Here is an 18,647-nt window from a genome sequence, read left to right as displayed (position 1 = left end):
CTTTTTTCCGATATATGACCTGACAAAAGGAGCCCCACTGAGCCTGTTCACACCTGGTGTTAACATGCGTCCTGGGTGATCTGAGTATGCCTCTTTAAATCTAAATCTAGTGACAGCTTGTTGTCACATCTCACTTCCCTTCTCTGAATACAAATACACACATAACCAGCACCTAATACGATTCATACTACTAAAAAAACTAATCAATAAAGTGTGAATGTGATCACTGATTCTGACATAATCTAATATTCTAAATATAAACTATTTCTGAAATCTTAAAAATTAACATGAAAAGCTTGTGGGTCAAATCTTAGCATCTGTCTCACTCTCTGAGACAAAGAAGCATTTTTTTTCAGTCCATCCCATATCTACAATTTAAACACACCGGATCTCACTGGATCAATGATATGGACCCGATGTGTCCCGTGTTAACACCCCTCCATAAAACATACACTATGCTTCACCTGCTTGAGAAATAAAGAATCAAAAAGTTTTCGCAGGACCTAAAGTCCACGCCTAGAATGACAGGAGAGTTGTCTGCCAATCAACATCATTGTTGACATCACTGTTAGCCTCGTTACAGAGACAGAGTGTTTGTGTCCCAGGACACATTAGTGAACACGGTGTTCACATCTTAAAGCGGTCTGCTTCTGATTGGATCACTCAGGATGCATTTTAAAACCTGGTGTAAACAGGCCGTCGGCTGTAAGACTTCCAAAATGCTTTCCCTTCCTCTGTTCTGTATTCCCTGTACAGTGTTTCTATAAAAAAGCCCCAGTGATTGTCAGCTTCTCTCTGTACTGTGCTCATGGCCTGATACAAGCTTACTCAAGATGCTGCTCTTCTGCTTCCTCCTCATCACTCTCATGGCTGCAGTGGTGAGCAGGAGCTGAATCTAGAGGCTCTTCTGACTCCTCCTCCTCTGGCCCTGTTGCTTCCTCGATGGCCTGGGCAAGAGAATCGTCCACTGTCGGCTCGGTCACATCAGAGGATTGGAGGAGGTCGACTGGGGAAGGGCAGCGAGGGTCTTCAGATGAGACAGGGGGCTCAGCATTAGGCTCGGGGGCCTCAGCAGGGAGAGGTGTCTCACCCACAGGTGGACTACCGCTGGTCTCACACAAAGAGACAGACGATTCTGAGGCCTCAGAGATGAGGTGAGACGTTTCAGCTGGTGGGACGCCTGAATCTGACAACGTGTCGTTGGCAGAGAGAGCAGAGGAGAGGTCCATGACCTCCTGAGAGCTCAGCTCTTGTGTCTGGTCTGCTGATGATGTTACCAGCATGCTGTCCTCCAGCACATCTGCACAACAGGACATAAAAGCAATGTTTAAGCCTGTATAAATGGGCTTTGAATAGTCCAAATGTAAATGATAATAAAGTTAAGAAGTCACGTTAAGCATCAACAAAAACCTGAGTGAATAAGAATAGTCATAACTTAAAAAAACAAATTCAAAAGAAGCTTGGACTATTTCTCCACACAGCGTGGTCCATTACTTCCGTAATACCCGAGTAGAAATGTATTTTTTCACTTTGTTATTGAGTACAAACACACCAAAATACAAACACATGGGCCTCGGCAACCACCAGTCCCAGCTCTCATACTCGCTCTGAAGAGCGACTCAAAGCGATGAAACTCCAATTCTCAAGCCAAGTCCCTACAGACTGAGCTACAGACGCCCCTGGCCAAGATCCCTCTCTTTTTTTCTTAAAGCTATGAATGCAGGGGCGCTGGTGGCCGAGTGGTTAGCTTGTGCACACATGTCATTGCCCACTCTCTCTCTCTCTCTCCCCCATATCCAACTCTATCCACTGTCATGTCTCTCAAATAAAGGCACAAAAATATATGAAATACATCTTTTAAAAAAGCTTTGAATGCATGATGAATTATGGCTCTGTATTGTTAGCTAATGCTTTATTATAATTCTGAAAAAATCCCCACAAGGCTGTTAAAGTCTGCTGCCAGATATACAATCAGGGTCAACACTCCCACGTGTTTTTGTTTTTTTTAATTCAAACTACTTTTGGATTTGGCATTCCAGCATCTGTCAAGTTAACGCTGAGGGAGACCGCTGTGGACTTACCAACACCAGAGATGTCACCTTCCTTCTCCTCGTGCATGGCCAGTGAGGTGTTGGTCATGTCGATGGACGACATGGACAAATCCAGTCTGTCCATGAGGTCTGACGGGTCAGGGTTCATCAACGCCCCCTCAGAGTCGGAGAAACCTAGAAACACAAACACAAGACGTTGCTGACAAGACTTTTATGAATACATGGATGTTGCTTCTTTTCTTCATTTCCTGTGTTTCATATTTCAACTTTGAATATAAATAAATCATTGTCAGGTGGATCATCATATTAAAAATATATGAATAATATATTAATAATAGTTATGTTTAAAACTACAGGTACATATGTTTAGAATCCTTGTTCTCTTAAACACAGATATCTGAACTGACCGGGGTCCATGACTCTCTGCACAGGGGGAGGTAGAGGAGCTTCCTGGAGGTTGACCTGCTCCAGCTCTACTACATCATCACTTTGGTATGAAGGTGCAATCAAAGGTGTCTGGAGAATATAAAAAAAACAATGAGTTTGATCTCATTTAAAAGTAGATTTTAAAAGCTGTGGACAAAGCAGTGCCAAAACAAAAAATCAAATCGCTGATTTAATGTAACAATTTTTTTTAAACATTTTATTCTTTTATCTCACACGCATGAAGAACATTTATGGATTTCAGCTTCTCAACTTTAAGTATTTTATAAACTTGTCACTACGTTTGAAAACTGAGAGATCAGTCAACTAACAAATTCATCATTAATAGCAGCGACACTAAATGTGGTCAAATAAGATTTACCTCCATGAATCCATGAGCCGGCGGCTCTGGAGAGGGTTGAACCTCAGGAACAGGGGGGGGCGGTGTTGCCGTGGATACTTCAGGGTTTGCAGGTATTCGATGCAGGTAGCCATAGCCAATCCCACAACCCAAACTGTAGGCACACATTTGAAATGCTTAGAGACCAATTGTAGTTATTAAACTGAATAATCCATACAGAACAAAAACGCTGCATCATCAGAGAAGTCCTGGCCAGCTGACTTTTGTGAACTTTACACCGTTTCAAATATGAATAGACTTCAAAGAAAAGAGAAACATAAATCATGGATAACTGATCTTCAAAGGTTAAAACTCTCCAGTTGTCACATACCTGCCCTCTCCGCCCCACGCTCCGTTAGGTGTGACCACCACCTCTCTGCAGGTGTCTGTTTGTGCGTTGAACACCAGCAGCTTCAGGGGCTTCCCTTCATGCGCCTCGATCAGCGAGAAGAAGTCTTCCGACTAGAAATCAGAAGCTCTGAATTTACTAAAACTCAGCTCTTAAAGATTTTCACGAGATGACGTTTTTAGCAGAAAATGTCAGAACAAAACATGAGAAATAAAAGCATGAAATGAAAAGGAGTCTTACATCTTGCATCACTTGATCTGCTCCAACGATGTAGTCAGTGTGAGGCTGAAGCCCTGCCAGTCCAGCAGGAGAACTGGCCTCCACATCCTAATGAAACAAACAGTAGATGAAGGTTTGGAGTAATGAGTGCACAAGTTGACGTCAGAGTCACATTTGGTTTTCATGCTCACCAGCACGTGCCAAACATTCTCGTTGGCTCCTTGGTAGCTGCAGAAGCGAACACTGGCACCAAGCAGACCCTGCCCTCCCCACAAGTTACTGGGCATGACCTCCAGCTCCCGAAGCGTCAGGGTTTTAGTGCTGTACACCTCCATCTTCACTGCTCTCTCCACGCTGGCTTTCAGAATCTCCTTCAGCTGCTCATTTTCCTCATTCTGGAGAACAGGAATGGTAGAAGTAAAAAAAAAAAAAAAAAAAACAATTAGTAGGAGGAGGTATGTTCACTCTACTTCATCCATCCTGTATGACTCACCAGTCTTCTGTTGTCCAGAGACAGAATGAAGTCAAAGAAGGGCTGCAGTCCAGCGTTTTCTGCAGGGGAGTTGGGCTGCACCTGTTCAACAAACAACAACATGTGAACAACTTGTTGTGCTTCATCTTTGAATACAATGATGACATTTGAATTTTATTTTAGAAACTTATTTTCTAAGGTTAACAATAGTAGAAAACCAGAGAATGGATTTGCTTTTGAACAACTGCAGCTTTACAGTAAATAGCTGCAACTCGTCATTATCTTATCATGGACCAATGTATTTTATTTTTGGTAAATCTTTCATGAGAGTCCGGCTTCCCAGGGTCGAATTAATTCAAATCACTTGATCAAACCAGCAGACAAACACTCGGATCACTCAAGTTACAACCATTAATAATACATAATGCAGCACTTCCTGTCCTCTTTATGACAAACACTGATGGATTTATCAACTAAACCACCAAATAATGTGTCACTATGAGAAGTACTGCAACGTGAATGTACAATCTTTCCTTTTGTGACAGAGCATGAAAAAGATAAAGTTATGTATTGTTTTATTCTTTTACCTCAGGCTCACAAACATGAGACGCTCACAGTAAAAGATTGAGCTCAGAGTGTTTATTTATCATATTTTTTTTTTTCACAAATACGATCTCAGACATGTTCAATGAAGACTGCTGCAAGTCTTACTTAAAGACACATTTCATCAAAGCGAAAAAGTTAATTAATTAGTGCAAGTTTCTGTTGCATTGTGTGGGCCAAGATGTAGCTGATAAGCAGTGCCAGCTCATCGGGTTTGACCGGTTGGGGGGGGTCTGCAGCCACATCTCCTCAGCTAACTCTCTCGTAGCACACAGAAACATTTCATAATAAGCTGCTGTACACGCTGTTCTAACTACGAAAAGAGTAATGTTGTCTTACGCTGTGCACATGGTATCCATACGTCCCTCCCTCGGACACTTCTGAACTCTGTGATAAACCCATTTCTTCAAGAAACTGTCGAAAATTGGCCAATATTAGAAGAAAATCACAAGAGAGTGAGAATTATTTCGCCTGACAGTCCGCGGCCATCTTTGTCTGTAGTCTAAAGTAAACGAACATCGATAGTATCGAACACGACCACGGACGGCGCATGCGCAACGGACTTTTTATTCGATCGCTATCGTTTAAATATAGGTTAAGTAGAGCTACTTTCAGTGCCTATTAGAAACTGATTTGGCCATTACACCTTACATGAAATATGCATTAAAACCATTTAACTTAATTTAATGGCCGTTTAGTTGAGGAACTTGGGCCCCTAAAAGTTGAACAACCCCCAAAATGACTTTAGTCTTCGAGATCCTACCCCTTTATATTTCAGACATTGAAAATGGTATTGATCAAAACTTTGTTTAATTGTATTTTAATTACCTGTGAACTTCCAGTCAGAATTACGTGACATTCTGATCTTGATTTCCAGAGATGTGACAGCAGGAGCTGTCCCCGAATTTTGCAGGAATTTTGCAGTAAAATATTTGTATACAACCATCCATTACATAAACTAGACTTGTTAAATTATGTTCTACCTCAGATAGGGGTATCTTGTAGACTAAAGCCATTTTGGGGGGTTTGTTCCTCTTACTATAATGTCCTGGAATAAAAAGGATAAACCCCCTAAAAAAGCAAGCATAGACAGATGGCATGTTGGCTTAGTGGTTAAGAGAGGTGACTCCCATCCAGGATGTTGAGGGATTGAATTCTGACTTGATCTGGGTTTGATGATTTTAAACTATCCTAATGTCCTGAAATGAAAAGGACAAGCCTCCCAAAAAAGAAAGCACTGACAGGCAGCAGAGTGGTGTAGTGTTAAGGACTGCTGCCTTAGAGAGTGAAGGTTCAGTGTGTGTAGGGACAGTGCAGGATATGGACATTAAAGGCAGGGAAATAAAATAACATCCCTGAGAGGGTAGAGAATGAAAAACAAGCAGGGGAATGGAACATTTTAACCAGAAGACACTGACATGTAAAAGAAAGGAAAGCACAGAAGAAATAAAAACTGCAGCAGAACGAGTTTCTCTGGGTGAGCTCGTTCCTGGGGCTTGATAATGTGTTTGCTGTTTAAAGTCTGGTTCTTTATTATTCCAACATTATATATGCTTCTCCTGCAATGAAGAGCCAATTGTCTACCATTAAAATACCTTTTCAAACATTTCGCATCAGATTTCAAACATCTTCTTCTGAAGTGCCGTCATGAACGTCATTGTTGTCTTGATTATTGCTCCTATAACTTCATGTTTTCACAGCTTTACATGTAGATTAGAGGAAAGAAAGCTCCACTCATTCATCAGCGTATAAATAAATAATAAGGCTTTATTGTATAACTCCAGTACAGAGCTCTTATAAACACATTGTTGAAAAATTCAAAATTAGCCAAGCAGTTAAAGTGGATTAATCCCTCTTACACCTTGGCCAGCAGCCAGGAGAACATGGGTATTTATTGTTGATATCTTGGACAAGACTTTCTAGAATTTGACCTCTTTGCAGACTTAAAACTGTGCGATTAATATTCAATGCCCAATAAAGAGACACTTCTTTTAAAAAAGTGTGCCCTTTGTCTAATTCATTTACTGTGGCCAAGGTATAAGAAATGAAATACCATTTCAGAGAGCATTATAAAGGTCCAGGGATATAGAACAAGACATATATTATCAGTGTGATTTCTATATAATAAAGGCAAAATGATTTTCAGGCAATAGAAAAAATATCCAGCTTTAAAAAATATTTCATCAATCATTCTTTGTACATTGAAATATTCTTACAAATACATACAGTGCTTCGTACATAAACATCATTTACACAGTTTCTTTGTCATCAGAATGCCTCACAGCAGCTATGACAGCTGAGGACCGACGACCTGCTCTGGGCTCGGCTCAGTCAGGCCGATCAGAGACTCCAGGAGGTAGGTGCTCGACTCGTACTGTGGCAGATTCACTGAGCTGTTCAGCTGGAGGTGGTAAAAGCTGTCTGTGTGTCTGTGTGCTTTGAAAGAGCTGTGGATAGGTCCAGATGTGTAGTCGCAGTCGAAAAACTCTAGGTCGGAGTCGGAGGAGAGACTCAGGTCCATGTACATGCCTGAGGAATAATCCATGGTGGGGGAGGGAGTGTGGGGGAAGCCCTCTAGAGAGTTGTCGTCAAAGAAGTCTCTTGCTTGGTTTGCGTTCTCATCAAGACAATCTGTCAGTGAAGTCCTGCTTTTGTTATCTGTGAATGTGTTATCTGTGTGTGGTCCCGTACTGTCTGTTTGTGTGTCAGGGTTTCTGCTGTGCTGTGTCAGTGCTTCTCCTATGTGCCTCAATTGGCTACATGTAGAGAAGTTATTATTCTCAGAGTCATAGATGTTCAGGGAACGGGACAACCCTGCATCAACTTCGGGGAGACTTTGATTCCCGTTGAGTCCTCCTGCTGCATCAGAGTCAGAGGAGGATGAAGAGGATTCAGTCATGTCGCTGCTGCAGCTGTTCTCCTCGGCCACAAAGCGCTCTGGGCTGAAATGAAAAGAAGGAGCTGTTGGCATGGTGAGAGTGTCTTCCTCCATGCTGAACCTGAAGGGGCAGCTTTTGTCCTGTTCACTCTGCACCTGATGGGTCTCATCCTGGTCCTCGTGTTCCTCAAGGTCCTCTTGAAGTCCTGTCTGGTCCTCCCGGCTCAGCGTTTCATTCTGCAGTCGTCTCTCCAGTTTGAGTCTCATGGCGGTGTGAATGTAATGAGTCTGCACTCGTCTGGAGTTGAACTCGATGCGGCCCCGAGTGTTTCCACAGCCATCTTTACTGCAGCCACATGGGAAGCTTAAGCGGTCGACCTGTGCACAAAAAACACCAGAAAGAGAAAATTAGCCCTGTGGGTAATCAAATACACTCACAGAATAGAAAAGAAAATGTTAAACACAACACATCACAGGTACTACAAGATGAATAGAAAAACACATTCACTTAAAACACAATAGAGGTGATGTAATAAAATCCTAAATATCCCTGTATTTAATTATAAATAAATGTTAAAAATGTTGAAAAGTGAAAATTAAATAAATTAATTCGATTAAATTAAAGGATAGTATGAAGAATAGTGGAAGTCCTTAAGGTTGGCAAAAAGTTTTATAAAAATGTTTCAAAAGTTGACTAAAGGAGGTGGATAACAGTTGAAACTGTTTAAAGTATCACATAAACATTAGAAAGGGTTTGGTGAAAGTACACAGTGAAATTGCTGATTCACATTTAAAACATTTGGACAAGAACAAAGTTTATAGTTTAACTTTTACAGTTCACAGTTTAACATCTGTTTGAATATCTGAGTTCATCAGTAGAGGGCAGTAACACGTTCAATCTAAGAACTGCTGGACTTACTCAGCAAGAAAATGAAAGAGATGGCTGTCACAGTAGACGTGACTCATGACTTAACTAAACAAGTCTTCAACTTGCATTTTAAGGATTCATATAAGACGCTAACCAACATGGAACCTACAGGTGAAGCAGTTTTTGTTTTTGTTTCTGTATCGTACCTGACACTTGATTCCCGCCAGACTACAGGCGCAGGTCTCCGGCTCACAAAAGCCCTGACAGTCACATCCGCAGGCCTCTCTGGAGACTCTCAGGGCGTGAAGCTGCCTCTTCTCCTCCCGGTCTATACGCTTCACCCCGGCTGCCAGGAGGAGAGCCTGTCGCTGTCTGGAGGAGTACGGCTGTAGGAATCCTCCCTCCTCCAGCTCAGCATCACTGATGTGGATGTCAGAGTCTTCAGACAGGGTTTGATCCATGGAGAGACTCTCTGCTTCTCTCTGGTCAATGGCTCCACTCGTGATCAACTGGAATCATAACAAAAGTCTCAAATAAGAACACTGCAGTGTAGAGGAGTACTGCAAACTAACCCAAACTGACATGCACTCACTTTGTGTTTCATTGCCTCGAACTTCTCCTCTCTCAGTCTTTCTCTGAGCCTCTCTCTGTGTCTGTGCCGTTGCTCCAGTGCATGCTCTGACACCGTGTATCTCTGGATGCTGCCGTGTGTCCGCACCATGCCCAGGGTGGCTCCTCCTCGGCTGGGCACGCTGGTGAAGCCCTGACAGCGTGGGAAACTGAACACTGTCACCTGATCAAAGCGCACGTTGCTGTGTGAGTTTGAAAGCCTGGGCCTCTTCAGGATGGACCGAACTGGTTGGGCAAGAAGAAGACACACCGAAAGGGAAAAGTGTGAGCCACTTTCAGGTTATATTTTAAAGTGGGGGCATCTGGTTCTCTAAAACATGACCATGGCTGTCAGGCTGCAGCTACATCAGTCCAACATGGTCAAAAACAATTAAAGCTATGTACTTGGATCTAAAGTCTAAAGAACTAGGACTAAAAGCATTCATCAACCTCTTTTGACCTTTTTTTTTTACTTAAAGAACCCACAAGAGATGATGTTCAAACAAACATTCTGCATAAGAAGGGAATGAGATGAGGGCCTGATAAACACAAGATAAATGTTCGCTCTGGTATGTAAAAAATTCACAACACCTGTGACTTTGGCAGATACAGTTTTCCTACATCAATACAGTATATCATTTCAGCAAAACTTCAAATATGAATGGTCAGGGTTATGAATAGTTTCTTTCTCCTTCTACATACATTTCGAAAGTCACAGACATAAAAAGAAAAGAAAAAGAGAGCGGTTGATAAAAACTGATAGAAGTTATTTGACATATCAGCGAGGAGAACACTTGATTTCTGACTCTGGTAGGACGACAGATGATTTATAAAGCTTAAAGGTCCTGTGAGGAGTTTCTGACTGGTTATAAGATATAATAGACTGAAATGATACCTCATTCATCTTTTCTAGATAGTTATTTTTAAGGCCTATAAGCGATACTGCAGGGAAGGTGTCATATAAAGTAAGTTGCAGAGGACTACAGGAACAGACTTTCTTTACATTTTTCACAGCTAGAAATTAACTGATAGACTTTTTAAAGACAGCTGGATCCATCAGAAAGCACCACTTACTTATGTACAGGACAAAAAAATCTGTTTAATAAAGGGGGGTTGTTGTATGAAACCACATCAATAATTGTATTTAAATGTTACCTATTGAGAGTGGAAGTAATTGCTTGTTTTCCTATTTTTATTTTAATTAATTTAATGCTTTTGATGTCTTGTGTGAAGCACTTTGAATTGCCTTGTTGCTGAAATGTGCCTCATAAATAAAGTTGCCTTGCCTTGACGCCTTTCTTTGTACAGTATATGTCGTATAAGTTATCTGAGATATTCTAATACTTACAAGTAATAATCTCATTATAAGCAGGATTTTGACACAAGGTCTACATTGACTCTTCGCCTCAGTCTAATACTACAGACCGCTACAAAAGGTCATTGACTTTATAAAGGTTTTAACTTTAAGCACAATAACAAATGATTCCTATAGGTACAGGTTCAGGCTTTGTTTTCTGTATGTCTCTGAGTGACCACTAGGTGACACACCTAAGGTAATTCAATGTTCCAGTGTCCTGGGTCAATAGTCGAACATACATGTGTGGAGGAAATACCAGACATACGCAGAAGTGAATAGATCAGCAGTGCAGGAAGAAAACAGGCAAAGCAGACTCTACCTGCTGTCCTGTGTTAGGTTAACTAAAAAAATATTAAAACTGACTCTAAAATTACTTTCCAGTACGACTCCTTCTTCTTGACTAGTTAGTGTTTGTTTTGACAGTTTGGCTTCAACAAATGATCCCCCCCACACACACACACACACACACACACACACACACACACACACACACACACACACACAACTGAGGCTGAACTCTTGTTCCAAAAGTCAGTAAACAACTGAGAGCAGCTGACCAAGCTCGTCTCAGCTGCTCTGTGTGTCTGAAAGGCTCCACACTGTGGCACTGTTTGCACCATGACTCAATGTGACTGAAAACAACAAGCCTGTACTTCAGACTGTACAACAACGACTGCAGAGTATTCTTCTGTTATTGGAAGCCCTCTGTGCAGCTCGGTGATATCTAAATGAGAACATTTGATACGACTTGTTTAAAGGGACCTTGCTATTCAAATTGATTCCACAACATCCTATTGCTCAGGCAAATGATCTTCACCCTATCATGCCCTGTGCATTATCTAGAGCCACACTAAGTTAGCGTTTTCATACCCGCACTGCTGCAGTATGATAAGAGACACTCCTATAAAACACAGATGGAAACAAACGCCTGATAAGGAAGAGGTTTGCATTATTTGAAAGAGGGGCGGACTAAACGACAGTGGTTGTGGGTTTGAAGACTTACGGGGTAAACTGGGTGAAGAGAGACAGCGAGGTGTGACATCTTGGTTGTTTTCAGATGGGCTGCTCTCCCCGTCTGACTCCCATTCTGAGGAGGCAGGGGAGGAAGAGGAGGAGGAGGAGTAGCAGGGATTGTTGTCTACCTCTGCAAACTTTCTCTTCAGGACGCCTCTCATTGTTTGGCTGTGGTGGTTGAAATACATTCTGCGTGAACACAAAGAAACGGTTGAAATATTCATCACACTGTGGTGATAAATGCACAGATCAATACTCGTCCAAGCAGCAGCACTTGTTTCAGCTTTCCTATGAAAAATAAATGAATGAATTATGAAGAAATAGTCCTGTAACACAGCAACAATGATGTGTTACCTCTTCTGTTTAAAAGCCGAAATGTACACAAAGTCAAATAATCTGTCTTTTAAACATGACAACTGCAGGAATGGCCTCTTTCCTGCTGCAACTCTGCTGGTCGGGCCGGTTTCATTGCACAAGTTTGTTTAAGATAAGGTCATCTTGATAATTATCGGACAAACTATTGTTTTACAAGAGCACAAATATGAAATCCTCCTTCCCTCTTTATAACCAGCTGAGCCCTTAAGAGAGAGTTTAAAAAAACTGAACTGATCTTTTTCTTCTCCCTGCAGAGTAATTAACATTCCAATGATTCCTCAAGTTTTTTGTGATGAATACTTGGAAACCGAGCGTCCAATGGCTGCATGCTGAGGACTGAGGGGGTGTGATGGTTCAAGTGGCTGCTATTTTTGGATGTGAAAAGGGAAAAGAAATCCAAACATGAGCTATTTCAGGGTTACAAACCTTAGCAGGGCTGTCCACTGCTGGTGAGAATAAGAAAAATGTGAGTGGATTGTGTTGTAAAGAAAAACTGTTACTAATGTCTCAAATCTTTAAGACAGTTTAACCTCAAGATCATGGTCCAGTGAGTGACAGTAATGCAAGCAGCTGACCAGGATTTAGACCGGCCCCTCCTCCGGTCCAAAATGGAAATACAGGGAACCATACACAAGCCACTGAAAACAGTACAGTATGTGTGTTTCTGAGAGAAAGAGTGCTCTGGAAGAAGCTTCTGATTGTGTGTACTAAGCAAATACTTCAACCAGTGAGGCAATGTGCCTGTGTGTGTTAATGTGTGTGTGTGTGTGTGTGTGTGTGTGTGTGTGTGTGTGTGTGTGTGTGTGTGTGTGTGTGTGTGTGTGCTGTGTGTGTTCACTCAGAGTGAACAACTTCCTGGATCCATCAGCAAAGAGGTAAAACAAGAGACAGCTTCTTGTGCCATTACACTGTTCACACTGTGTGACCCTCTCATGCATGGATAGATAGATAGATTTATCTTTTTATTGTATGAAAAAAACAACACTGTGACATGTAATGCTGTCAAAAAATGTGGACACCTTTTGTGACCATGAGTTTTAAAGAGACACAAGCTCCACTAATCACTTTGACGATTTAAAAAACTACAGATCTTCAGTCATATTTAACATATAACAGAGATCACTGTCTAATTAGCACATACTGGCAATGTATCAGTTCAGTGTTCAGGAGTTTACATGCTTTAATTGAAGTAATTGGGTGTCTGGGACTTTTTGTTACCATGGTATCAAATGTTTGATCTTGTTTGTATTGAATTAGTATTTTATACAAAATGTAAAATTCTGGTTTTATGACAACACTAGTAGCACGATTGCTAAATATCCCTAAAAACACAAAGACATGAGTTAGAAATAATGCTGCACTGCTGTGTAATTACAGCCCCCTCATGTTCCAGTTAAATCACATTTATTACACTTGATAACTTGGAGAGAGGCTTTACTGTGCACGTGGGTATCCACTGAGACCACATTTATAATTTAAAGGTTCAAAGCAGAAAAGGCACAACGTGCACGTGCGCGTTCACGCGAAACTGAAGGGGGGGGGGGGTCTATACTACTGACTATACTTTTATAATTCACTGAAGTAGTTAAAGGCTGCAGGGCATTGTTGTAGTGACGCAATTTGAGGGGAAAACTACAATAACGCAGAATAAGTTCCTTTAAATCTCCACAGGAATTTTATTGGAGGAGAGCATGAGTAGTTTCCTGTTTAACATAACAACAGTTATTAGGCAGGTGACCTCTTCACCCCCCCGCACAGATACACAACGATCATCAGCCACAATGACAGCACTGCCTCCCCCCCCCCCCGTCCGTCCGTCCGTCCGTCTGTCTGTAAGTCCGTCTCACTCAAGTGCAGTCTCTTTCAAAAACAGCAAACTTCTTCTGCCCTTTCACAACGGGACAACACACAGCAAAGTTTGTTTAAACATTTGTACGCATTTGTCTAACCGAAACAAAGACGTAAAACGTAAAATAGACGGTTCAATAGACAGTAAAATAGGCGGTTCATTCACATTTCACCGAATAATAGACTACTTTAAGATACACTAAACACTAAGACATAAACATTTAAAATGATAAGGCTACACATTTAAAACAATAACTAATTACAAAAACCCTATCGGACATTTAAAAATGATTCTTCTTTAGCTACTCACCACAAAGTAAAATGCAGCATAATAACAAAGAAGGCTGTAATTGATATGAAGTTATGAGTGTAGTCCGCGGTCCAGCCAGCTGAGCATTATGTGTCCCTCTGTGTTTATGAAGCTTCACAGTAGTACCAGTGTGAACATGAGAGGACTGGCTGGGAGCTCCCAAAGACACAACATGTAGCGACAAGAGGATACCTCCACAATGACGTTTGACAGATCCCACATGCGCACAACTATCAGGATAGATAGGGGTTAATTTGGTTATTTTTATATTCAAATGGGTATTCTTATTTGACTTTTAGCATGCTATGCCAGCTAATTTGTATGAACGCGACCCAGAGCCACGCTTACAGTTTATTCTTTGAGTCAAGTAGAGACTTAGCCTAAATCCCAACGATAGGCGGTTACTAATCAGTAAAACGTAGGCCTATATTTCAGCGAAAACAGCCAAAGTTCATACACTCCAGCTCAAAAACAACAATGTTTTCAATCTTCAATATTCAAACACAGGTAGCTCACAACGTCCCCCTAAACAATCTTAAAATTAGCGGGCTAACATTTCTGTCCGACACAAACAGAAGTGGTTGATACAGGGAGTCATCTCGCCTCACATGTCTCATCTCTGTGGCTCCCCTGGCTGCCTTGACGCAGACGGTGACACACTCGGAGGAGGGAGACGCACATGCTGTCACTGCTTCCTACAGTGCTCTCTGTGTGTGTGTGTGTGTGTGTGTGTGTGTGTGTGTGTGTGTGTGTGTGTGTGTGTGTGTGTGTGTGTGTGTGTGTGTGTTTGGGGGGGGGGGGGGGGGGGGCTACAACCAGTGATGTGTTGGTAAATTAAGAACTTTGCAACCTCCAGCTGTTGATACATTCAATTGTTTATTTAGGAGGCTTGGCCCTATAGAAAATGTATAATTAAAAATGTTACTCTGAAAACAATACATCCACTCATTTTATTTTTCATCAGGCATTTACAAAAACTCGGGGTCTATTTTGGTTTGTACACGTTCACTTTCCAAACTGTGGTTTTATTTCCTGTGATTACCACACAAGACTGTCTGCTCTTTTGTGTCTGTGTAAACTGCCTTCAGACACATTTTAAATCAGACCTCTATTAAAGATGACACATACGGCCAGGTATTCATCTTACATCACTGTAATAAGTATCACTGCTGTTCCTCTGTAATGATTTAAGTCAGGCACTCCTTAACTCCACGACACTGCAGTAGACGATGTAGATAGGCAGGATAAGTGTAAAGCCTTTATAATATCATTTCTCTTCTTTTTTGTTATATTCCAATTATATTCTAATTTTGGCATGAATTAGAATCTGAAGTTTGCTTATTTCTAACAATCCCAAGCTGTTGACTCATTGGTAGAAAGTAAAGCATCGGGATTACAGTTTTTCAGTTTTTTTCAATCATTTCGGCTCATTTTCGAAACAGTCTTATACTTTTTTTAAACTGTAAGAATGATTGTTAAAACTGTTTAATGGGATATGTCATTGTGTCAGTAAATGAGTCAATGCCACCAAAATGTGAAAAGTTGTTTTTTCACGAGCCACACTATCAGTACACATAAAGGTCTGTAAGCAGTAAACCTTTTTTGTGTGTTGTTTGTACTGTATACAGAGAATTCACCTTTGGTCTCTCATGTACAGTCAGATACAGAACATTAGTCACTATATGACCTGAGCCATGATGTGTTTCCTCGTTTATTACTGTCAGCTGGCAGCTCATTTGCAGTTTTAGCAGGCACCACAAACATCCCATGTTATGGATATATATGCAATAAACATGTATGTCTGACCTTTTTTTTTTTAACTGGATGGACCATTTTGCTTTTGACAGCTGAAATGATGAAAGGAGGTTCAGAAGATGTGAGGAGTTTGACAGTTTCACTGAGAATCAACTCCTCACTTCTGATCAGAGAGCCATGTAGGAGGGATTATTGTGCAAAACTGTTCTTAATCTTTTGCACTCATGTACCGAAACAATGCAATTTGACTGAATGAATGAGAATTTGTAATCTGTTGTGAAAAACAAACTACCTGTTCAGAAATTTGAACTGAATGTTTTCCAAAAGTAAAAGAGGAAAATCTGTGATATTCCAGTGTCTCTGATTTTACATATAATCACAGGACACTCTGAAGGAAGTTAGAAAATGAAGATCAGCATTTAAAAACCAGACAAACAGAGCCAGGGCCTTCACAGAAGAACAAGTCTAAAACACGGTTGATCTTTGGCCCCGTGTTGATGCACATCAATGTTCATTTTGAAGAAAAATTGCGCCTACAATGAAAAGAAAAAAGTTTGTCCAAACACTGGTGCTGTAGGAAGGAGAGCTCGTCCCCAACCTCAGGGTTAGGGTTAGGTTGAGTGCAGGTGAGTTATGAAAGTGTGACCCACTTCGGCCGGGATCACTTTAGTCCATGTGTGTTTCTCTCCCATTGACCTGCATGCAGAGTAAAACACGCAGGGAGACAGAGCAGCAGGACAGGAGAGCGCACAGTGAAGCTGAAACCTCTGTGAAATAACTGTTATAATCTTTATGAAAATGTCGTAAGGGTGAGTTTGCGGCTCGAGGATTCATGCAGCCTGTGTATCCTCTCTGTGTGATATCACTGTGACTTACCAATAACACATGATCAAAGTGCTACATGAGGCTACGTGTCTATTTATAGCACAATCACACTGCGTGTCCAAAAATACATTTTGTGCAATACAGTTGGAGTTTCCTGTTCCTTCTGCTGGCTGTTACCATGCACAGCGTCACATCTCCGACCACACAGACGGAGCACGAAGACAGAAAGAGATGAGTCATGAAAGAAAATGAATATTTCACTTCTGAAGCCCTCCAACGGTTTTGTTAAGATTAAACATACTCTGATACTATTTCCTGTAGCTATTACAATGTGCCTGACCCAGATTCATAACCTGATATATTTACACATTTGAAAAAGTCATTATAATGTTCTTATTGTGTGACAGATGATCTTGTACTCACACAGAGTAAACCATCACTGTGCTCTCTGTCCAGAGTCCACATTACATAACTTATAGTCAACCTACATGTACACTGCCTCTCAGGCTGCTGCCACTGGCTCTTGTGTCCCCGTTTCTCTCCAGGCAAGCTGGGCCAGCGATTGGCCCACATTCACAGATATACTGACATGGTTTGACAAAGCTTCAGGCATGTGAAACTCTGTCCCAGTTCCTCCTTCCTCTCTGAGGATACAATCTTAGTGATTTAACCCCTTTTTAGTGAAGCTACGTGTCAGATTTCATCAACACAACAGGAAGTAACAGGTAGAGATTTACAGGGAGGTAGTCATGTAGAACACTTCCTTTCACAACGAAGAGATAGATAGATAGACAGACAGGTAGATAGATAGATAGATAGACAGATAGACAGAGAGATAGATAGATAGACAGATAGACAGATAGATAGATAGATAGACAGAGAGAGAGATAGATAGATAGATAGATAGACAGATAGATAGATAGATAGACAGACAGAGAGATAGATAGATAGACAGACAGAGAGATAGATAGATAGATAGATAGATAGATAGATAGACAGATAGACAGATAGATAGATAGATAGACAGACAGAGAGATAGATAGATAGATAGATAGATAGATGATAGATAGATGATAGATAGATGATAGATAGATGATAGATAGATGATAGATAGATAGATAGATAGATAGATAGACAGACAGAGAGATAGATAGATGATAGATAGATGATAGATAGATGATAGATAGATAGATAGATAGATAGATAGATAGATAGATAGATAGATAGATAGATAGATAGATATTGTGATGACTCGTCTTTTTGAAAACGACTTCTAATGTCCTCTTGTCTGACTCATCACCACGCTCACAGGGGAAGATTAACCAATCTTCTCTATTTTGGAGGATTGAAAGGCAGTGAATCATCACGCCTTCATTACCTCATCATCATTATCAGCAGACTACTATCATAGTCCAGATTTCCCACATCGTTGTTGTCCTGAGACAAAGCACTAAAAGTTGCATTATTATGATTTAAAGCGGTCTCCAAGTGATTAGCTTCAGCTGTGATTCGTTTTTTTAAATCGCTCTATCAAGAGATTATTTCAAAGAAAAACAAAGTAATCTAAAGCATTTCAGATACTGCATTTTTTTATATTGCTTTTCACAGTTCATCCATTCAAATGAGTACTTTTCTAGTTTGTTACACATCGTTGACTTCTATGCAAAATAATCACATCCTCCTCATGAGGACAAGATCTCTTCTGTAGAACACGACATCCTGTTCAGTGGGTATTACTCTTGTGCTCACAAAATGATGAGATATCAGCTTTTCTATGGAGCTTTAGATATATGTGCCTTTAAGTGCTTCAAAACTGATGTCACACGAGCATTATCTGTGTTGACTGAATATGTGATGAAACAACTCAGACAGTTTATTTGTTCCTGTTTGATTCTCACCTGAAAACTCTTCTGACTGTTTCTTTTTTTTTGGGGGGGGGGGGGGGGGGGGGGGGGGGGGTTGTGGCTTCAATGGAGAGATAGGACAGAAAAGACACAACCTCAACTGTGTGTCAAACTTCTGACACAGAGGCGCTAATCTCACTTTCTCGACTCGGAAAAGGCCATCAGATAAGACTTTGGGTAAAATTTCACTTCCATGACGCCTTAAGTGATGTGTCAACTGTCATCTTTTTGTCTGTGCAGTGGTGTCAGTTCAGGGTCTGATACCAGAGAGCTTCCTGAGGTGCCCTGATGGCATCGTGCCAGGTGCACGGCTGCCTGATCCTGGAGGTGGTCCAGGACTGATACTGTATGTCTGAAGCTCACTCACATGCTGTGCAACACCCTGAA

General features: G+C 41.1%; 2 protein-coding genes across 2 annotated transcripts; both read right to left on the bottom strand.

Annotated features, from left to right (window-relative positions):
- Nucleotides 1–824: 824 nt before the first annotated feature.
- On the bottom strand, nucleotides 825–5,024 carry gorasp1a (golgi reassembly stacking protein 1a). The gene is made up of 9 exons (XM_061043721.1): nucleotides 4,857–5,024; nucleotides 3,936–4,016; nucleotides 3,634–3,837; nucleotides 3,464–3,550; nucleotides 3,206–3,336; nucleotides 2,857–2,989; nucleotides 2,459–2,567; nucleotides 2,082–2,225; nucleotides 825–1,300 (listed from the first exon to the last, which is right to left on the bottom strand). Exons 1-9 carry the CDS (start codon nucleotides 4,917–4,919, stop codon nucleotides 825–827), a joined length of 1,428 nt encoding a protein of 475 aa, XP_060899704.1. The 5' UTR covers nucleotides 4,920–5,024.
- A 1,245-nt stretch (nucleotides 5,025–6,269) lies between these two features.
- LOC132978765 (cysteine/serine-rich nuclear protein 1-like) lies at nucleotides 6,270–13,904 on the bottom strand. The gene is made up of 5 exons (XM_061044068.1): nucleotides 13,777–13,904; nucleotides 11,233–11,432; nucleotides 8,856–9,118; nucleotides 8,470–8,772; nucleotides 6,270–7,773 (listed from the first exon to the last, which is right to left on the bottom strand). The coding sequence occupies exons 2-5, from the start codon at nucleotides 11,429–11,431 to the stop codon at nucleotides 6,805–6,807; spliced, it is 1,734 nt and encodes a 577-aa protein (XP_060900051.1). The 5' UTR covers nucleotide 11,432; nucleotides 13,777–13,904; the 3' UTR covers nucleotides 6,270–6,804.
- Between the last annotated feature and the right edge of the window lie 4,743 nt (nucleotides 13,905–18,647).

Source organism: Labrus mixtus, chromosome 8 (genome assembly GCF_963584025.1).
Source record: "Labrus mixtus chromosome 8, fLabMix1.1, whole genome shotgun sequence".
NCBI classification, from domain to species: Eukaryota; Metazoa; Chordata; class Actinopteri; order Labriformes; family Labridae; genus Labrus; species Labrus mixtus.
The sequence above is the reverse complement of the archived record's forward strand: the minus strand, read 5'-3'. Positions and strand labels throughout refer to the sequence as shown.